This window comes from Scardinius erythrophthalmus, assembly GCF_964197995.2.
Source record: "Scardinius erythrophthalmus genome assembly, chromosome: 25".
NCBI classification, from domain to species: Eukaryota; Metazoa; Chordata; class Actinopteri; order Cypriniformes; family Leuciscidae; genus Scardinius; species Scardinius erythrophthalmus.
Window position 1 is genome coordinate 29893915 of NC_138245.1, and position 16477 is coordinate 29910391.

The following is a 16477-nucleotide window of genomic DNA, read 5'->3' on the forward strand; positions in this document are numbered from 1 at the left end:
ACCGTAGTGACTCAGGGTCAGACAAAACACGTTTTGGATGAAGGATTGATGATGAAATATAATTTAGGGGCTCTGTAGTTAGACATGCCATTCACACAAATGTACGGCGAGCCTAAAGGGACATAGCCTACAGGGTTAAGGAAAAAAAATTAGATGGGATTAAAAAATTATCAGTGCTTTTGTATTACTCGCAAATCTTTTGCGTTCCACTGAGAAATGTTGCATTCGCCCGCAAAGAACACAAAGGTAATGCATGCAAACACAAACTTTCTTGGGGGAACGCAAAGGTTTTGCGAGTGAACGCAAAGTTTCTTGGGTAATGAAAAAGCATTCACATATAGGCCTAGCCATCACCATGTCACTTAAGTACTAATGCATAAAAAGTTGCACATTATTTATTTTTATTTTCTCAAAAGAGAATTGAAAAAAAATCTGGACATTAATCATGTATTAATAGTTTTATAGGGCACTTGAATCTATTGACAGCCCTAATATTTTAAGTCGTAATTTCAGTTTTATAAGCTTTTAGAACTGGTTTGAGTAATCCTGGGATACATGAACTCCAGATCGAGGAATCACTGACTTAAAATGCATTAAGGATATTCAATGCATTTAATGCATGAGCAAAATGATCAAATGCATTTCTCTGTTCTAACTGAGAGCAAAAACATGTGGCATATTTTATATGTAAGAGCCTGACCTGTTATGGAGCAGGAAATCTTCATAATACACATGAAATAAGAGACTGAAATGTGAATTGTAAAAAAAGATAACTTCTTTTATTTTCTATTTTTTGGACGCAGTTGTCCATTTATATGGCTTGAGATCATTGTTGAATCACAATACTTATATAGAACAACATTTGCTCCATTAAAGGAGCTTTGGGTTAAAAACTCTTTGTGCAGTTTAAACGAAAACAACATTCCTTTACAACACACAAAGATTAAAGTATATTGCAGTGTAACTGCCAGAAATAATGCATATAATGCATAAAACAGAGCATTTGTAAAAACAAAAATGTAAAAATATTCTTTTGAGCAAGAAATATAAATCCAAATGTAAAAATCATTTAGACATGCAGTTATATACAAAGTTATAGGCATTATGGTGAGAGATTTTTGAAACAATTTTTAAGTCTTCTTGATGTTCAGTCTTTCTTCTGAGAGTGGTTTGTGTGAAGAGTTTTTCAGGTGATGTTCATTCTTCCGAGCACAACGCTGCTACATCCTCTGAGTGATCCGGGAAAAGACGCAGGATGTCACGGGAATATTTGGAGTAGCCGTCATGGGAAAGTAAAACTCGTTTGAGGGTGATGAAGGACACGGCCCTCTCCAGAAGATCTGAGGTGTGGATGCCGTTCTGAAGATACTCTCCAAGAGCAGATTTCAGCTTCTCCAAACTGTTGCCACACTTTCTTTCCAAACATGTAAGAACGCATCTGAAAACAACAACACAATCACTTTAGTTCATGTGCATTTAAAAGATTAAAACTTTAAATTATTTAAAAGATGCATTCAAAGATAATGCTTTATGCATCCATGAGTTTCTGAAGTTCTCACCTTGCGTGTTGAACATGTTGAGTCTTGAAGCTGCTCTGGAAAGACATGTCCATGTAAGTCGCCATGTTGAAGTTCAAGCTCAGTTTGGACCGAAGTGTCTTCGCCGTGAAATGATCTTGCATTTATACTCACACCTCACTCCTCTCAGCCAATCAGAAGCCTCCGAATTTTGAACAATGCTGTGTTGATGAGTGAATCGGTGGGATGTTCTCCTCACTGCCATCTGCCAGTAAGGTCACTTATATTCATCTTTATGAATGTGGGGATGCAGGACATTTCAGGTTCCCACAAGATGTTCAACTCAAGAGTTCTGCAGTTGCAGCTTGTAAATAATGCAGAGGACACAGTCAATATGCTCTGAAAATCTGTTTAAAAACAATTAAAAAATGCAAAGAATTATACATTTCAGCACAGGTTTAGGCTTTATTGTCTGTAAGTGTGTATTATAGAATTTCAAACAAAATGCAAAGGAAAAAAAAGTTAAACTACTAATTTTATTTAGGTTTAGGCTTAATTTCTATATAGTGCATCATTAACACTGGATTTGAAAATACTATATACATAAATAAATATTTACAGATGATTTTTGATCCTGTCAGTGCTAAACAAACTCTTGATAGTCTAAAATGCTTTAAAAAAGTCTATTCCCATGTGAAACTGCTAGATAAAGCTTGTGCATGTGTGTAAATATCCATAAGTGTGTCGACTCTCTTGTGTGTGTCAGATATTGAGGTTGTGTTTGGGTTTAGGATGCTGATGACACTAGAACTGTGACTCTGTTCTCCAGAGTTTCTCACACTGAGACACAAACACAACAATAGAAGTGTGTCTATTCACATGATAATGAGACGGACAAATACTAATAAAACCCCAGGGATTTAAACTCAAAGTAGTTTTGCTCTGCAAGCGTTTCCCACGTCATTCACGTTCACTTCAAAATCACTTCTGTGCAAAAAGATTTTTTTCATGTTTATCAAAATTTTTAATCCGGGTCAATTTAGAGAAAAATATACTGATATACAAGTTACATTTTAAATTTTTTAAAGGATTTATTTTTATTATTTTATTTTATATATATATATATTCTTTTGTTCTTTTTTTTAATGACAGCTATTATAAAGTTTATTAATGGTCCAGTGCGACACACGGCACAGATGATTCAGTCTTTGGGAACCGAGTTACTCCTGTGAGAACAGACACACTTCTATTGTGTGAGTGATTTAATGTGATGAAAACAGAAGTGTGTGAATCTGTGTGTCTCTGAGACTCCAGCAGTGACAGCAGCCAGAATAAAGATCTGTTAGAAAGCAGCTGCGTGTTCATTGAGCTTTGAGCATGTGGCGGCCCACATCCCTCATTGTCTGTCTGAGCTCTTCCATTGGCTCCAAACTGTGAGAAACTCCAACAAGCTCAAGCCTCACACATTCATATGGAGATTTGTGAGTATAAATAGAGGATCTGCAGCCGGTGTGAATCAGACTCGCTCTGCACAGAGATCCAGACATGACACCTACAATCATCTCAAAGGAGCATCTCCCTCTCAACAACAAGGTACATCACATGATCCTCCTCACAGCAACATTACATCAGCAGCTTTCACGACTCTTCTCAATCACTGCTTATTCCAAGACACGTTCCTGATGCTTTTCTGTCTCCATCTGCAGCTGAGAAAGCCAATAGTGGAGAAGATGCGCAGAGATGGTCTCATCAGCAGCTCAAGTGTCTTCTGGCTCCAGAGCTCCTGATTCCCAGCTGGAGAAAGCACAAATCCTGGAGATGACGCTCACAATTCCAGTTCACATGCTGTCAATCAAGGCTTCTCCAGGTGTGTCCGTGAGATCCAGAGATGAGATGAAGACACAGAGCCAGAGAAGACTGAAGCTCTTCCAGAAGCCGCAGACATCATGTGATCAGAACAGGAGGGAAAGTGTGGAGCCTCGGCTGAGCCGCTCAGACCAGAACACCTTCAGCAAAGAGATGAAGGTCAACAAGAGCGCCACCTGGAGGCCTTGGGAGATCTTACAGCGACCAGCAGCTCATACTGAACGTCTACACTAGACTCAGTGGACTGTGTCGTTTCAGCTTCTCTTCTGGAGAAAAACTGTTTCATGAGTTCCAGTTTGGAAGAGATATTTGCACTGCAAAGTGCTCTGATGATTCGATCTTCTATGAAGACTCAAGAGTTCCTGATGGGAACATATACTGACGTCTATATTAGACAACATTGACTTTTACATTAAATGCATCTTCATGTCATTTTTTAAAGACTTTATTATTGTCCTTATCAGGGCTACAAAGATAATTTGCCTAAGATCACAAGCAACAACATAGATTTGACCACAAAAATGAATTAGAAACAAATACTTATTTTCCATTTTTGGGATTGCTTGTTCTCTTCCGTCTTCAGTGAAGACTTTATCAAGGTCATCATGGACTTATGATACAGAATCAACGATTTAATCTGATTCTGCTTTGGTAAAAGCAATGATACAGATGAAAATATTTCTGTAAAGAAATATAAACCCTTTTTATTAATCAAACTTTCGAAGTTAAAGTTTTTCTCTTTTGATTAAAAGGCTTTCAGCTTGGAAAAATATTTATACTGTTAAGTACTTTTCTGACTTTGTCTTCCGTGAAGCCACAAGCCGTAATGTGATGCAAATGTACTCAAAAGTCTTTTATAAAGAAGTGTAGTCATTCCTGAACCATGTTCTGTTGTGTGATTTGGAGAATTCTTCCAATGAAATGTTGTGATACGTTATCACTGAATGAATGCAGATATCAGTCATTGAAAATAAAAAATAAAAAAAAACTCACTATGTTTCCTTATGTTTCCATATAAACTGAACCTACACTGACAAAAACACCAATAATAATAGATTAATACTAGAATAATACTATAAGCATTCGTAAAATATGAATATGAAATATGAACCAGAGTTTAACACTACCATAGCAAAGTCATGAAACAGTTGTTTGCATAATTCCCAAACAACATTTTCAAGAGATAGTCTCATGTACAAGGTTAAAACGGCAAGAACTGATCTGTAAGAACTCTATATAGTAGAAAGAAAGTGATGTAATTGTCATGTGATGACTCAACGTCAACATTAAATCATGATAAAATGGCGAAAAACATGGTAAATGACTAAAGGGATAGACGTATAGGCTGTGTCTCAATTTAAAAGGATATAAATACAGCATTTCTGGGCCTTCGATTAGTTCAGGGAAGTGCCTATGTTGCCCAGAAAAGCTGTCTAGTAGATCAGAGGAAAATTATAATGATATAAATAGGGATATTCAACTGTTTTGGGCCTAATCCAAGTGTAATAGAAATCGATACTGTCTGCAGGATCTGTATCTGCATAGATTCTGAAGTGCTTTTCAACGCTGAGCGTCCCTGAGCGTTCACTACAAAAATAACTTTTACTGCTTATTTACACACTGAAAAATCAAAGTTACTTTTAAAAGAGCCTTTCATCCAAAGCTGAACTGTGATGTGTGTATCTGTCCAGTTTCTGCTTCAACGCCTTTATGTTTGTAGCTGAGATCCTTAACCTTTAACCAACCAGCACGCCACGTATTAAGGAGAGTCCCGTTTTAGGAACGTTTCTTGTTGCTGTTGATTCCTGCGTTCTGTTGTGCGATGATAAAGTCCAGGATGAGCTGGGCAGATTTCCTCGGTCGCTCCATCACTACAGAGTGACCACAGTTGTCTAGCAAATGAACCTGGGATCCTGAAACGGCTTCGGACAGAACTGACGCCCCGGACACGTCCAACACCTGTAGGATACGGTACACAGTTTAGTCTTTACTGAGGTCACAATTATAATGATCATTAATGGTAATGAAATGCATTTTTTCAATGGTACTAACAACTACATATGTGATTTCAAACCTTGCAAAGAAGGAAAAGTATAGCAATAGCAGTGATTTATCATTGCTAACCCTAAAAGCACCACATTATTTTAACTCTGTCACAGTAAATCATTTAAATAGACAACTGAGTAAATCTAGCAGTATCAGATCAGTTTATGTGTGCTTGGTAATGCATCACACATTACAACCCATGCCATTTCTTTTTCACAACATGTTTTGTGGCCACATTGCTCAAACTGTTACGGAGTTGAAGGTCAGAGCAGCTGTAGCACATTTCATTGCACCACACACTATTATTAAGATATTCTTGTACCTTTTTTCTTTTTTAACTGTTTTGGAGATTTTATGGTTTATAAAACATTGTATTGTGAGTAAAGCATGTGCTATATGAGGGCTTTGCACAGTTACTATTCAAGAAACTGTAAAACTAAGGTGTGTTAGTAAAGGAAACATGGACTGCAACAATATCCATCCACATTTTCAGTGGCCTTGGTTGCGTAAGTATTTTTCCCATTCATTATTTCCCATAGGGATTTAAAAAAATGAAGCACTGTATACACACACACACACACACACACACACACACACACACACACACACACACACACAAACAAGTAGTTTGAGAGTGTAGGGTGTTATATTGGCATGATTTGTTTGTTTTGATTCTCAAAACAAACTCTCTGATTGGTGGATTCTGATTGGTGGAGATTTCTCTGAAGAATCGTGGGTAATGTAGTTCTCCACCATGAATTCTGCTGTTAAACACGATTAATTAAAAAAATAAGTTGAAATTATGTGGACTGATGGTTTTAACAAAAGCTTATACCATCGATTAACAACCTCATAGCTCACAGTAGGGCTGTCTTTAAAGATTTATAAGTTATGTTAAAAATCAGTATCCCTATGGAGAAAATGAATGGCGTTTTTACTTTCAGAAAAGTACGGTTGTGCTCTATTCAGTTAAAGTATGTCCATACCTGGTCGTTTTTCCCCCAAATGACTTGCAGAGGAGTTGAGATGAGATGCATGTTCTCATGTAAAGAGTGTCTGGATTTTTCTCCAACAAGCTCCATAAAACCTGCAGAGAATATTAAGAGTTGCTGACAAGATACAGAGAGTAAGTTACAGTAAAACAACACCAGCGATACTCACACTCTCGGTAGAAGTCATTGTTTGGAATGCGAACGTCAACCAGACCTTGAAGAATCTAGGAAACCAGAGGAAGAAAAATCATTAGAAACTGATTCAGTGTTCAAACTCTCATACGCAGAATCAACGCAGATAAACACACCTGTTTAGGAATCTTAAAGCGCACGAAGGAACACAGTCTGAGCATCTCCTCCATCTCCTCTGGTGTGGAGGGAATCAGCGGGATCCCATCACTGTCCTGACTCTTCTCCAGTTCCCTCAAACGCTGAACAAACTTACTTTCAGTGGGATACTGAAGACCTGTGAATCCAAGAAATGTCTGAGTACAGGCAATCATATTTCAGGGAGACGCATCATAAAAAAAATGTCACACTGAAGTAATCTGTTTTTATCAGTGTGTTATTGTTTACACACAGTATAATGGCCTCATCAAAAAAGAATTTGGCACAAAGTACATGTCGTAAGATATTAATATGATACTTTGTGGCCTAACATTGCAAAATAAGATTTCTTGAAAGTTCAACCTTTTGCAATTAAAGGATAAAAACAAAAACAACATTCCAGTTCCTGACATTCCCTAAGAATGGGCCCTTTGCTCCAAATGTTGAAATGTCCCTTGATGAATTATTACTGACTCTGACCAGCAGGATCATTGCAATGTTGAAGAGGTACTGGGTCAGAAACATAATCAACACACACACACACACACACACACACACACACACAAACCGTAAACCTACCCATCACAGAAAACTTTCAGCATTTTTACATTTTAGCTTGTTAGTAACAAATCATATGTTTATTTAGGCATGTCCTCATAATGTAGGGGGTTGGTCAAACCAGTACACACACACACACACACACACACACACAGACCTGCTGGACAGATGAGAGTGACGCCGCAGAGATCCGTCGGGTGACGGGCAGCGTAAACTCCTGCTACGTTTCCACCCATAGACGTGCCGATCAAATGGAAAGGCTTTTTCTTCAAGCCGCTGCACTTCACAAACTACATTAACAGGAAAACACGAGAAAATACAAACAGCTGTTTTTAATGAAACGTTTTTTCTTGGTTATACGAAACATTCCATTTAATCATTATTATGCGAACATTATGGGAACGTTACATTTGAATGTTCTCTGAACATTCTAAAACAAGTAGTAACATTTAAAAAAAATGTTAGATAACTTTGAACGTTCTAATAACATTACTGGAAGAATGTTTCATAATTGAGAGATCCTTGTCGTCAGCTGGGATATTTCTTAGTTGCATAAGGGCGATGCAGCATTATTCAGAGACCTCATCAAATGTGCTCCAGAGATAAAAGTGAGTTATTTTTAATCTGCATCCATCAAAACAAGGAGCTTCACCCTTCATCTAGAAACAAAACACTCTCTCAGCATCCAGAAAATGCCTTTCAGCGCAATCTGCTCAAGTCTGCTCATCCGTGCAAATCAGGAACTACCACAAGTTGCTTTAAATACAGACAACCTCAAACGAGCCGAAATCAATCATGTACGGGCTTGTGTATTTCAGGCTGGGAAACACAGTCTAGTGCCCCAGGTTTGAAGAAGGGCATCTATTTTAGGCACAAGCCCGTGTTGTTGAAGGAAAGCTGATTAACTCTGGGAGAAGAATAGAGGAAAATGAAGACACAAGGACTTTTCACTGATCTCAAGATACTTCAGAGAAATCTCAACACGCAAGCCTAATAAATCCACTGTGTCATCATGAGAGATGTATTAGTCTACACACTGTGTGATGTTTAGCCAAAAAGAAAAACTGGGTCAGTGGCTGGGATTCATCAAGATCAATTACATCAACTTAAGTGACAGATTTTAAGAACAGGGACTTTTTCCATCGTCTTTGTATGAATTAATAAATAAATCAATAAAAAAAAAAATTATTATTATTATTATAACTGTTGATACTTCTTAATACTTGTTGGATATATATATATAAATATATATAAAATCATAAGTAAAAATCTATTTAATTAAAAATGATTATTATTATTGCTATATCCATACACATATATATATATATACACAAGTATAATTCTTTTGTATATTTTTTAAATATGTAATATATCCATATTTGACCAAATTTTATAAGTGTTTTTGTTGTTGTTTTTCACCTGATGTATCCGGTTGACTTGGCCCTCTATGGAATAATCCTCAGCACCGGTGCGCGTCGTCCCTTCATGTCCCGGCATGTCAACACACACCAAGTGCATATTTCTAGGGAGAAACTACAAAAAGCAAAGCAAAAAAACATTTCTCTTTTTACATATCATCTGATCCATATAAAACAAAGTAATGATTGTGTCAACAGAATATAATACTTTTTGACAGATTTCTAAATCATATCACATAACTGCTCTTTGCGTTGATTTGTTGGTTATTATATGGAATAGTTCATTCATTTTGAGCATTTAATATTTATTTTTGCCCCTTTAAAACCCCCAATAATTGCATGTTTGAGTTGTGAACTGTTAAGCCGCTGCGGTTTCTTGCCTTGACCACACCGAGCCACATGTCCTTGTGTGCAGAGAACCCGTGTAACATGAGGACAGACGGACGAGCGCCTGGATTCCCTCGGTGAGAGAAACAGAAGCGATATCCTTCATATTCTGCGTAATCCACCTGCATTCCCAGCCTTCTGCGCCAATACCTGTTGAGAAAATCACCAGAAATTGAATTCAAATAAAAATTGCATGAAAATAAAAATGCTGCTGAAAGCTATTATCAGGGTTCCCACACCTTGGTTAACTTTCAAGGACCTTTCAAGGACTTTCCAGGTCCCATACCCTCAAACTCAAGGACTTAAAGGTCCCGTTCTATGCCCCTTTTCACAAGATGTAAAATAAGTCTCTGATGTCCCCAGAGTGTGTATGTGAAGTTTGAGCTCAAAATACCCAACAGATCATTTTTTACAGCATGTTTAAATTGACATTTTTTGGGGCTCAGAAAAACGAGCCGTTTCAGTGTGTCCCCTTTAAATGCAAATGAGGTGCTGCTGGACGACACAAGGGGCGGAGCTTCATGAGCTCGCGCTCAGTCTGTCAGGAAAAATTCATCTCACGGAATGATGATAATATCAGAAACTCTCAGTAACGGCGTTCATTTCGAGTCGGACAATAATGCCTACAGAGACAGAGTGCTGTATAGAGATGAAACAGGTATGGTTTAGTAGTTTAATTACGGTTATTATAACGTATTTGTCATCTGCTTGTAGGCTATGTATCCATTATTTATTAATAACCTACAAGTCTGCTGTCTGAATGATGATCAAACATGTACTGATGAGTTTAATAAAGTTTATTGTACATCACACAAAAAATGAAGCGTCAGATTTACTTCAGAAAATCACCGTAAGAGCTGAGTAAACACAGTAGGCTAAGTTATAAGAAGTGCGCAAGTAGCCAGTAGAGTTGAGGGAGCATTCCTGTGGGCGGAGGTTAGTCAAGAAACGGTTCTGGTGATGTCACTAATGCAGGATGTAGAGGGGTGTAGTCCAATCGAGCCGTTTTTTGTAGTCAACTTCTGTTAAATAAAATATCTCGCTTGGCATTGAACTTTGAGCTTTATAATTTTACAGATATTATTTATACTCTAACAGCAACATTACACACTAACTAAAGTTTGAAACATGGAATCGCATGCAACGGGACCTTTAATGTGGGGACACATTTCAAGAGAGAGCAAGGTTACATCGTTTCAGCGGTTTCAGACTATTTTTGCAAATGTGTCTGTGAAACGTTGAGGTATCATCGTAGAAGTTTCGTGCATGCGTGAATGTCATGGCAACGTACAACACAAAGTACCTCACGCGGGAAACACTTAACGAAACGCGTAAATGCGCGTAACTATAATAGGCTAAATCAAGCAAGCTAGTGTCATAGGCCACGAAGTGTTGGCGAAATAACACATTAATGGAGGGAATAATATGGAATTTTTTTCCCAGAAAACTTCTTGCACAAAATAAATTCAAGCACTTTCAAGGACCTGTGTCTGTTTATTTGCAAAAACTTTCCAGGGCCTTGAATTTTTTTTTTTTTTCAGATTCACAAACTTTCAATTCAAGGACCTGTGGGAACCCTGTATTATGCAAATCTAATGTTCTGCATGTAAAATAGATTTCGTGGTAATTTGAAGTACACAATGGTACTGAAGGTTTAAAATGCTTACATACCATCCATGTTATTTATACATTTTCTGAAGCAAATGCAAGTCAAGTTTGCCAGTGCAAAACTCACAACCATGATGAAAAATAGTTGGAAGGCTGTTGCTTATTGGTCCAAGTCACAATATCCCACCCAACGTACTGATTTAGTCCGATCACATAAAGTAACAAGACTTGCATGGGGAATCATTTATGTTCAAAATGCACTGCGCCTATATTTATGCAATAGTAATAGTGATGCTTTCAGAGTCAGAGAACAGTGTTCATGAGCAATCCAGAAGTGAAACTGAAGGAAGCGGTCCAGAGGCAAACAGCAGTTTTGATGACTGTGTCATTTAGAGCAAAGTTTGCCTTCCAGATATTACGAGAACCAAAGTCTACCAGGCAGCTTGCGTAAGATTCAACTGACATCAGCAACAAATGCAGCGCTGCATGTTTACAGCTAATGCACAGACACACACACACACACACACACACACACACACACACACACACACACACACACACACACACACACAGCTTCCTGGATGCATAGAAACATCATGCATTATTCAAAGCTAAAGCTATCTGAATCATTGGCACCTTGTAGATATGTGTCCCTTCACCCAGTTTAGAGACACGATAAAAAGAAGAGGGCTGTTAAAGGAACCAGCTTTATCACTGTCACCAGATAAGAGACATGCTAAACAATACAAGCCTGAGAATCAGTCATGGATCCTGAAAGATTAGCCTTTCACCTGCACTGTCCATTAATGCTCTAATGTAATCTCGTTGTATCATTGCAATGAAAATAAATTATTATTATTATTTATATTGTGCCAGAAAACACCCACACTGCAAAAAAAAATAATTTTCTTACCAAGTATTTTTTTTCTTACCAGTATAGAAATATACAACTTAAATGAGGATACATTTACTTGAGAAGCAAATTGACTTAAGATATTGATAATCAAAATTAAGTGAGTTTATCCTTAAATCAAGAAGAACATGGGGTAAGAAAAAATAAACTTAATTCAAAGGGAAAACATGTTTATTTTTCCTTACCTCAATGACATATATTTTTCTTGTTTTAAGCATAATTTTATACAAAAAATTATCATTTTTAGTGAAAACATGACTGAATATTTTTTATATATAATAATGACTTAAAGTCATTTTTGCTTCTCAAGTAAGTGTATCTTGATTTAAGAATATTTAGGTATATGTACAGGACAAGACAAAAAACAAAATATGATAAAAAAATATTAAGTAAGAAAATCATTTTCATGCCCTGGAAACATGTTGTATTTTATTGGCAATTTTTTTCACTGTTAAACATCATTTTCTTTGGAATTTTACAATATTTTTCTGTTTGGTGCTGCTAATGACAGAAATAACTTTATCTTGTGGATTGGACCCTGTGGTTTGTGTAACTGTAACTGATTGTATTGATAAGGCTTTGTGTATTTTTGTCTCGTTTAACGACAGCACTGAAAGAGATAACAAGTGTTAAAATGCTGAAATTACTCAGAACGTCTGTACTGAGAAATCCAGGTCATTTGCACATGCTCTTCTGTACGAATGAGCTCTCGTGAACTCGAAGGACTTCGTGAAGTGAAATTAAATTTAAGCTCAGATCTCTCCAGCACTTACCAGTGATAAACTTTAATGAGAGCTGCGGGCCAGAGCAGGAACGAGGCAACGAAAGCCAGTATGGGGATCGCCAGCGTCCCTCCGGCAATGATGAACATGTTCAACACGTCCAAATCCATCCTGTTAAATAACACAGCACTGACAACTCACAAAACACTGCTTTTGGACCTCACCTTATGTCAGATATAGCTTATAACGAGCATAACAGATTCGATTATCTAACCATAACTGCAAGATATTTTTAAGCAAGGACAGAGAAAAAAACAGAAATGGGTTGACAGATGTGCACAGATGAGACCAACAGAATCCATTAGTGATGCAAAGGGAATAATTGAGGTGAATTATCAAGTGAAGCAAAAATTATAATAACATCAGGGTAAAAGACCTCTGGTCTTTATAGATAAATGTACAAAGCCATGGGCAAAATAAATGGGCAAATAATGCAATTTTATATAATTATATACATTATGTACATACTATATATATATATATATATATATATATATATATATATATATATATATATATATATACTATATAACACGACTATATATATTATATAGACACACACACACACACACACATATATATAGCCTTTATATATGATAAGCCCTTATATTTACTTTCATAGTCCTAAATTATGTTTATCAATGGATTAAGGAATAAGTATAAATATCGACCGTTAAAACTAAGAAGGGAAGTAAAACAAAACAATATTCATTATTTAGCCTAGATCACGTGAATTCGAGTACGCTACACTTTCATTTTTACTAAAAAGAACCATGAATTAATAACACTCAGATCTCTGATGCACTTTACATTGACACATTGTCGCAATTAAATATTATTACATTGTAACACATCAGATCTGTCATATGATCAAAGATCTGAGCTTGAATACAGTTCCATGACAGTGAAACGTATTTGATCGCAATATTAAATGCAACTGCTCTTTATATATAGTAAGCATACCTTTAAATGTCCGTGTAATGCGAGAATGTCCAGTAAAGGCCGATCAAAGCCCAGTCATGTCAGCCTTTGATCTGCAGACCCGAGCGCGCTCACGGAACTGGGAAGTTCGCTCGGTTTAAAGGGGAATAGATGCGGGAAATAATGATCCGTCGATAGGAATTATCAGCGAACATCTGTCAGGTGCACATCTGACATAAGAAGAATCCAGTGGGCGGTAAATGTTGCTGGATGAATAACAGTTTCCTGGAGAAACGTCCGTCAGGTGGCGCGCGCCGGCTCACACAACCAAATCCCACATTGAAGCGCATTCAGATTTCAAGGATGACGTCTGGTCTACTGGATACACTTGTCAATTAAAAGTATAATTAATTAAATAAATGAATATGCCTCTTATACAAAAGAAAATCGGCCAGCAGTCATATCTACGAAATGATTAATTAAAATCCCTTTTCCAGTAACCACAAACGGCTGTGATTGGTCCATCATGACCAGCGTTGAGAACTGTAACAGAGATCAACTGTCTGACACCGCGCCGTCTGGTCAACTGTCAAAAGCGGTCTTCTGGATAATTATACTGATTAAATTATTGAATCATGCTTGATTTGAATAATACACTTTGAGAAAAGTTAAAATAGCAGCATATTTTTTAAGACAGTATTTTTTTAATCTATCCGCTCATCGTGTTTCACTGGAAAACGAGCTCATTTAAAGGGGAATACCGCGGGAAAATAACATTTTGTTTAGAATGTAGTTAATGTCAGCTGCACAACCTGCGTCTCAGAACGGAAATGACACGTATAAGTCGACGTTTTTTAAGAAACCGAAAGCACAATTATGAAACTATTTTTTTTTTTTTTTTTTTTTTTGCTGCGGTCACTTTAAAAATTGTACCTGGCGTGTATTGGCGCACAGCTGCGATGGCCGAGTGGTTAAGGCGTTGGACTTGAAATCCAATGGGGTCTCCCCGCGCAGGTTCGAACCCTGCTCGCAGCGACGGACAATATCTTTAATCAAAACTGCATATATAAAAAAATTCCTAAACGACTCCAAGTGAAGGTTGGCACTGAATTCGGGAAGAAGGGAGGGATCTAACTATAGGCTGTTAATTTGGGTAGATGACATGACATTTCAAGCATGACCTCGAAATTAATCATTTTTCAGTAACTGTTGCTCCTACTTAGAGATACAATCACATCTATGTATAGATATTAAATAAAACAGTCAATTTTAAAACCAATTTCATCATACATAAATTTTTACTTTAAATGCAGGCCTTGCAACATTTCAAAGCAGACAATTTGGCTACAAAGTTTTAATTTACCGACCATAAAACAGCAATATCAGAAATAAACCAGATTATCAAAATCACTGCTTAAATTTAAATGCATTTAAATATTCCTATTCCTCATCCTGTCCCGAATGCAGAACTAGTGGCCATCAGATAAGCTCAGGAAGTGTTTGGTTGCAGTATAAATGAAGGAAGTTCCCAGAAGTCCCTCTTATTTGAGCTGACTTCATCCCGGAGATGCTGAGCGCTCTGATCCTGCTGAACCTCGGAGGAGCCGTCGGCCTCAACATCTGCTCCTTCAACATACAGTCGTTCGGAGAGAGTAAAGTTTCCAAACCAGATGTGCTGGACATCATAGTGGAGGTAAGCCTTTTTTTATTTTTGCATGCTATTTAATAATTAACGCAAATGCTTTAATGCTATTTTAAATGTGCATAATGCACTGCTTTAAATTGCATTGTGTGTTATTCATGTTCGAATGCATAATAAACATAATGGTTTTATGGGAAAAAACACTCACTAAAAGACTTGGTCACACTCTACGGAAAGGTCAATGCATTCCAGATCAGATAACATTGTGTTACTAAACGTCGTTGGATGTTATTATGAACTGTAGTGACATTGTTTTACTGTGTCAAGGCAGGAGAACACAGAGGAACAAGACATTCTCTATGTTTTTAGGAACACATGATCGCTCAGGTATTCCAAGGTCACAAGTTCAGATTCTGGCGACTGGGCAAGGGTGAACGCTTCCATGAAGAACCTGGATGTTAATTCATGGAATCTTTCCAATAATTGCACAAAAGGTTCTTTAGTGGCAAAAGATAGTTCTTTGAGGAACACAAAATGGCATCGCTGTGGAACCTTTACTTTAAAGTGTGAATTTACTGTATATGTGACCCTGGATCACGTCACCAGTCTCGAGTCGCACGGGTATATCTGTGGCAATAGCCAACAACACATTGTATGGGTCAAAATTATCCATTTTTCTTTTATGCCAAAAATCATGAGGATATTAAGTAAAGATCATGTTCCATGAAGATATTTAGTAAATTTCCTACTGTAAATATATAAAACATTTATTTTTGTGAGTGAATGCAGCACAATCGCCAACATAAATGAACAACTTTAAAGGAGATTTTCTCAATGTAATGATTTTTTTTGCACCCTCAGATTCCAGATTATCAATAGTAGTCCTATCCTAACAAACCACACATCAATGGAAAGCTTATTTATTCAGCTTTCGGATTATGTATAAATCTCAATTTCAAAAAATTGACCCATGTGACTTGTTTTGTGGTCACATATGAACAAATAGTGCTGAATTTCAAACTCTCCGTGCAGAGCATCAGTCGCTGTGACCTCATGCTCATCCTGGAGATCAAAGATGCGAAAGGAAAAGCGTTTGATCAACTCATGACTCTCCTGAACAGGTAAACACACTTCTGCTCACATAGAACACTAGATGAGATCATAAAGTCTTGATGAATACAGGAAAATGACAAGCACCTAAATCTGTGTGTGTGTTGTCCCTCACAGCCGGTCCAGGACGCGAGCAGAGACATTTAGCTCTGTCATTAGTGAAAGACTCGGGAGGAAAACATACAAGGAGCAGTATGCCTTCATTTACAGGCATGTGGGATTCATGAAGAAATATTTCATAATTATTAATGTCGTTTTGCATGCAAATACAGATAATACTAATTTAGCTGAATTATGCATATGTGGTTTGATGCATGAATACGAACTCAAATTTAAACATACAATGCAATTTTTCGCAAAAGCGAAATAAAGGTTAAGTTGCAATTAATA

General features: G+C 37.1%; 3 protein-coding genes and 1 pseudogene across 7 annotated transcripts in view; 2 read left to right on the forward strand and 2 right to left on the reverse strand.

Annotated features, from left to right (window-relative positions):
• Positions 1-754: 754 nt before the first annotated feature.
• On the reverse strand, positions 755-2153 carry LOC308685371 (uncharacterized protein). The gene is made up of 2 exons (XM_081357075.1): positions 1560-2153; positions 755-1438 (listed from the first exon to the last, which is right to left on the reverse strand). Exons 1-2 carry the CDS (start codon positions 1679-1681, stop codon positions 1198-1200), a joined length of 363 nt encoding a protein of 120 aa, XP_081213201.1. The 5' UTR covers positions 1682-2153; the 3' UTR covers positions 755-1197.
• Positions 2154-2894: 741 nt separating this feature from the next.
• Positions 2895-3617, forward strand: LOC308685743 (annotated as a pseudogene). Its single transcript has 2 exons — positions 2895-3110; positions 3224-3617. The product of its transcript is annotated as an uncharacterized misc_RNA (transcript).
• Positions 3618-3808: 191 nt separating this feature from the next.
• Positions 3809-13833, reverse strand: abhd6a (abhydrolase domain containing 6, acylglycerol lipase a). The gene is made up of 9 exons (XM_081357074.1): positions 13378-13833; positions 12406-12525; positions 9105-9261; positions 8726-8839; positions 7464-7596; positions 6730-6887; positions 6591-6645; positions 6416-6516; positions 3809-5342 (listed from the first exon to the last, which is right to left on the reverse strand). Exons 2-9 carry the CDS (start codon positions 12522-12524, stop codon positions 5160-5162), a joined length of 1020 nt encoding a protein of 339 aa, XP_081213200.1. The 5' UTR covers position 12525; positions 13378-13833; the 3' UTR covers positions 3809-5159.
• A 973-nt stretch (positions 13834-14806) lies between these two features.
• The window catches only part of LOC308685655 (deoxyribonuclease gamma-like), a 7375-nt gene continuing 5704 nt past the window's right edge, over positions 14807-16477 (forward strand). For 2 of the 4 annotated variants that reach the window (XM_081357591.1, XM_081357592.1), the window contains exons 1-3: positions 14864-15028; positions 16010-16098; positions 16205-16301. In XM_081357591.1, the coding sequence (XP_081213717.1) occupies positions 14903-15028; positions 16010-16098; positions 16205-16301 (312 nt within the window). In that variant the 5' untranslated portion in view covers positions 14864-14902. Of the gene's footprint in view, positions 15029-16009; positions 16099-16204; positions 16302-16477 lie in introns of all 4 variants that reach the window. The other 2 variants (XM_081357590.1, XM_081357593.1) reach the window with 2 other exon arrangements.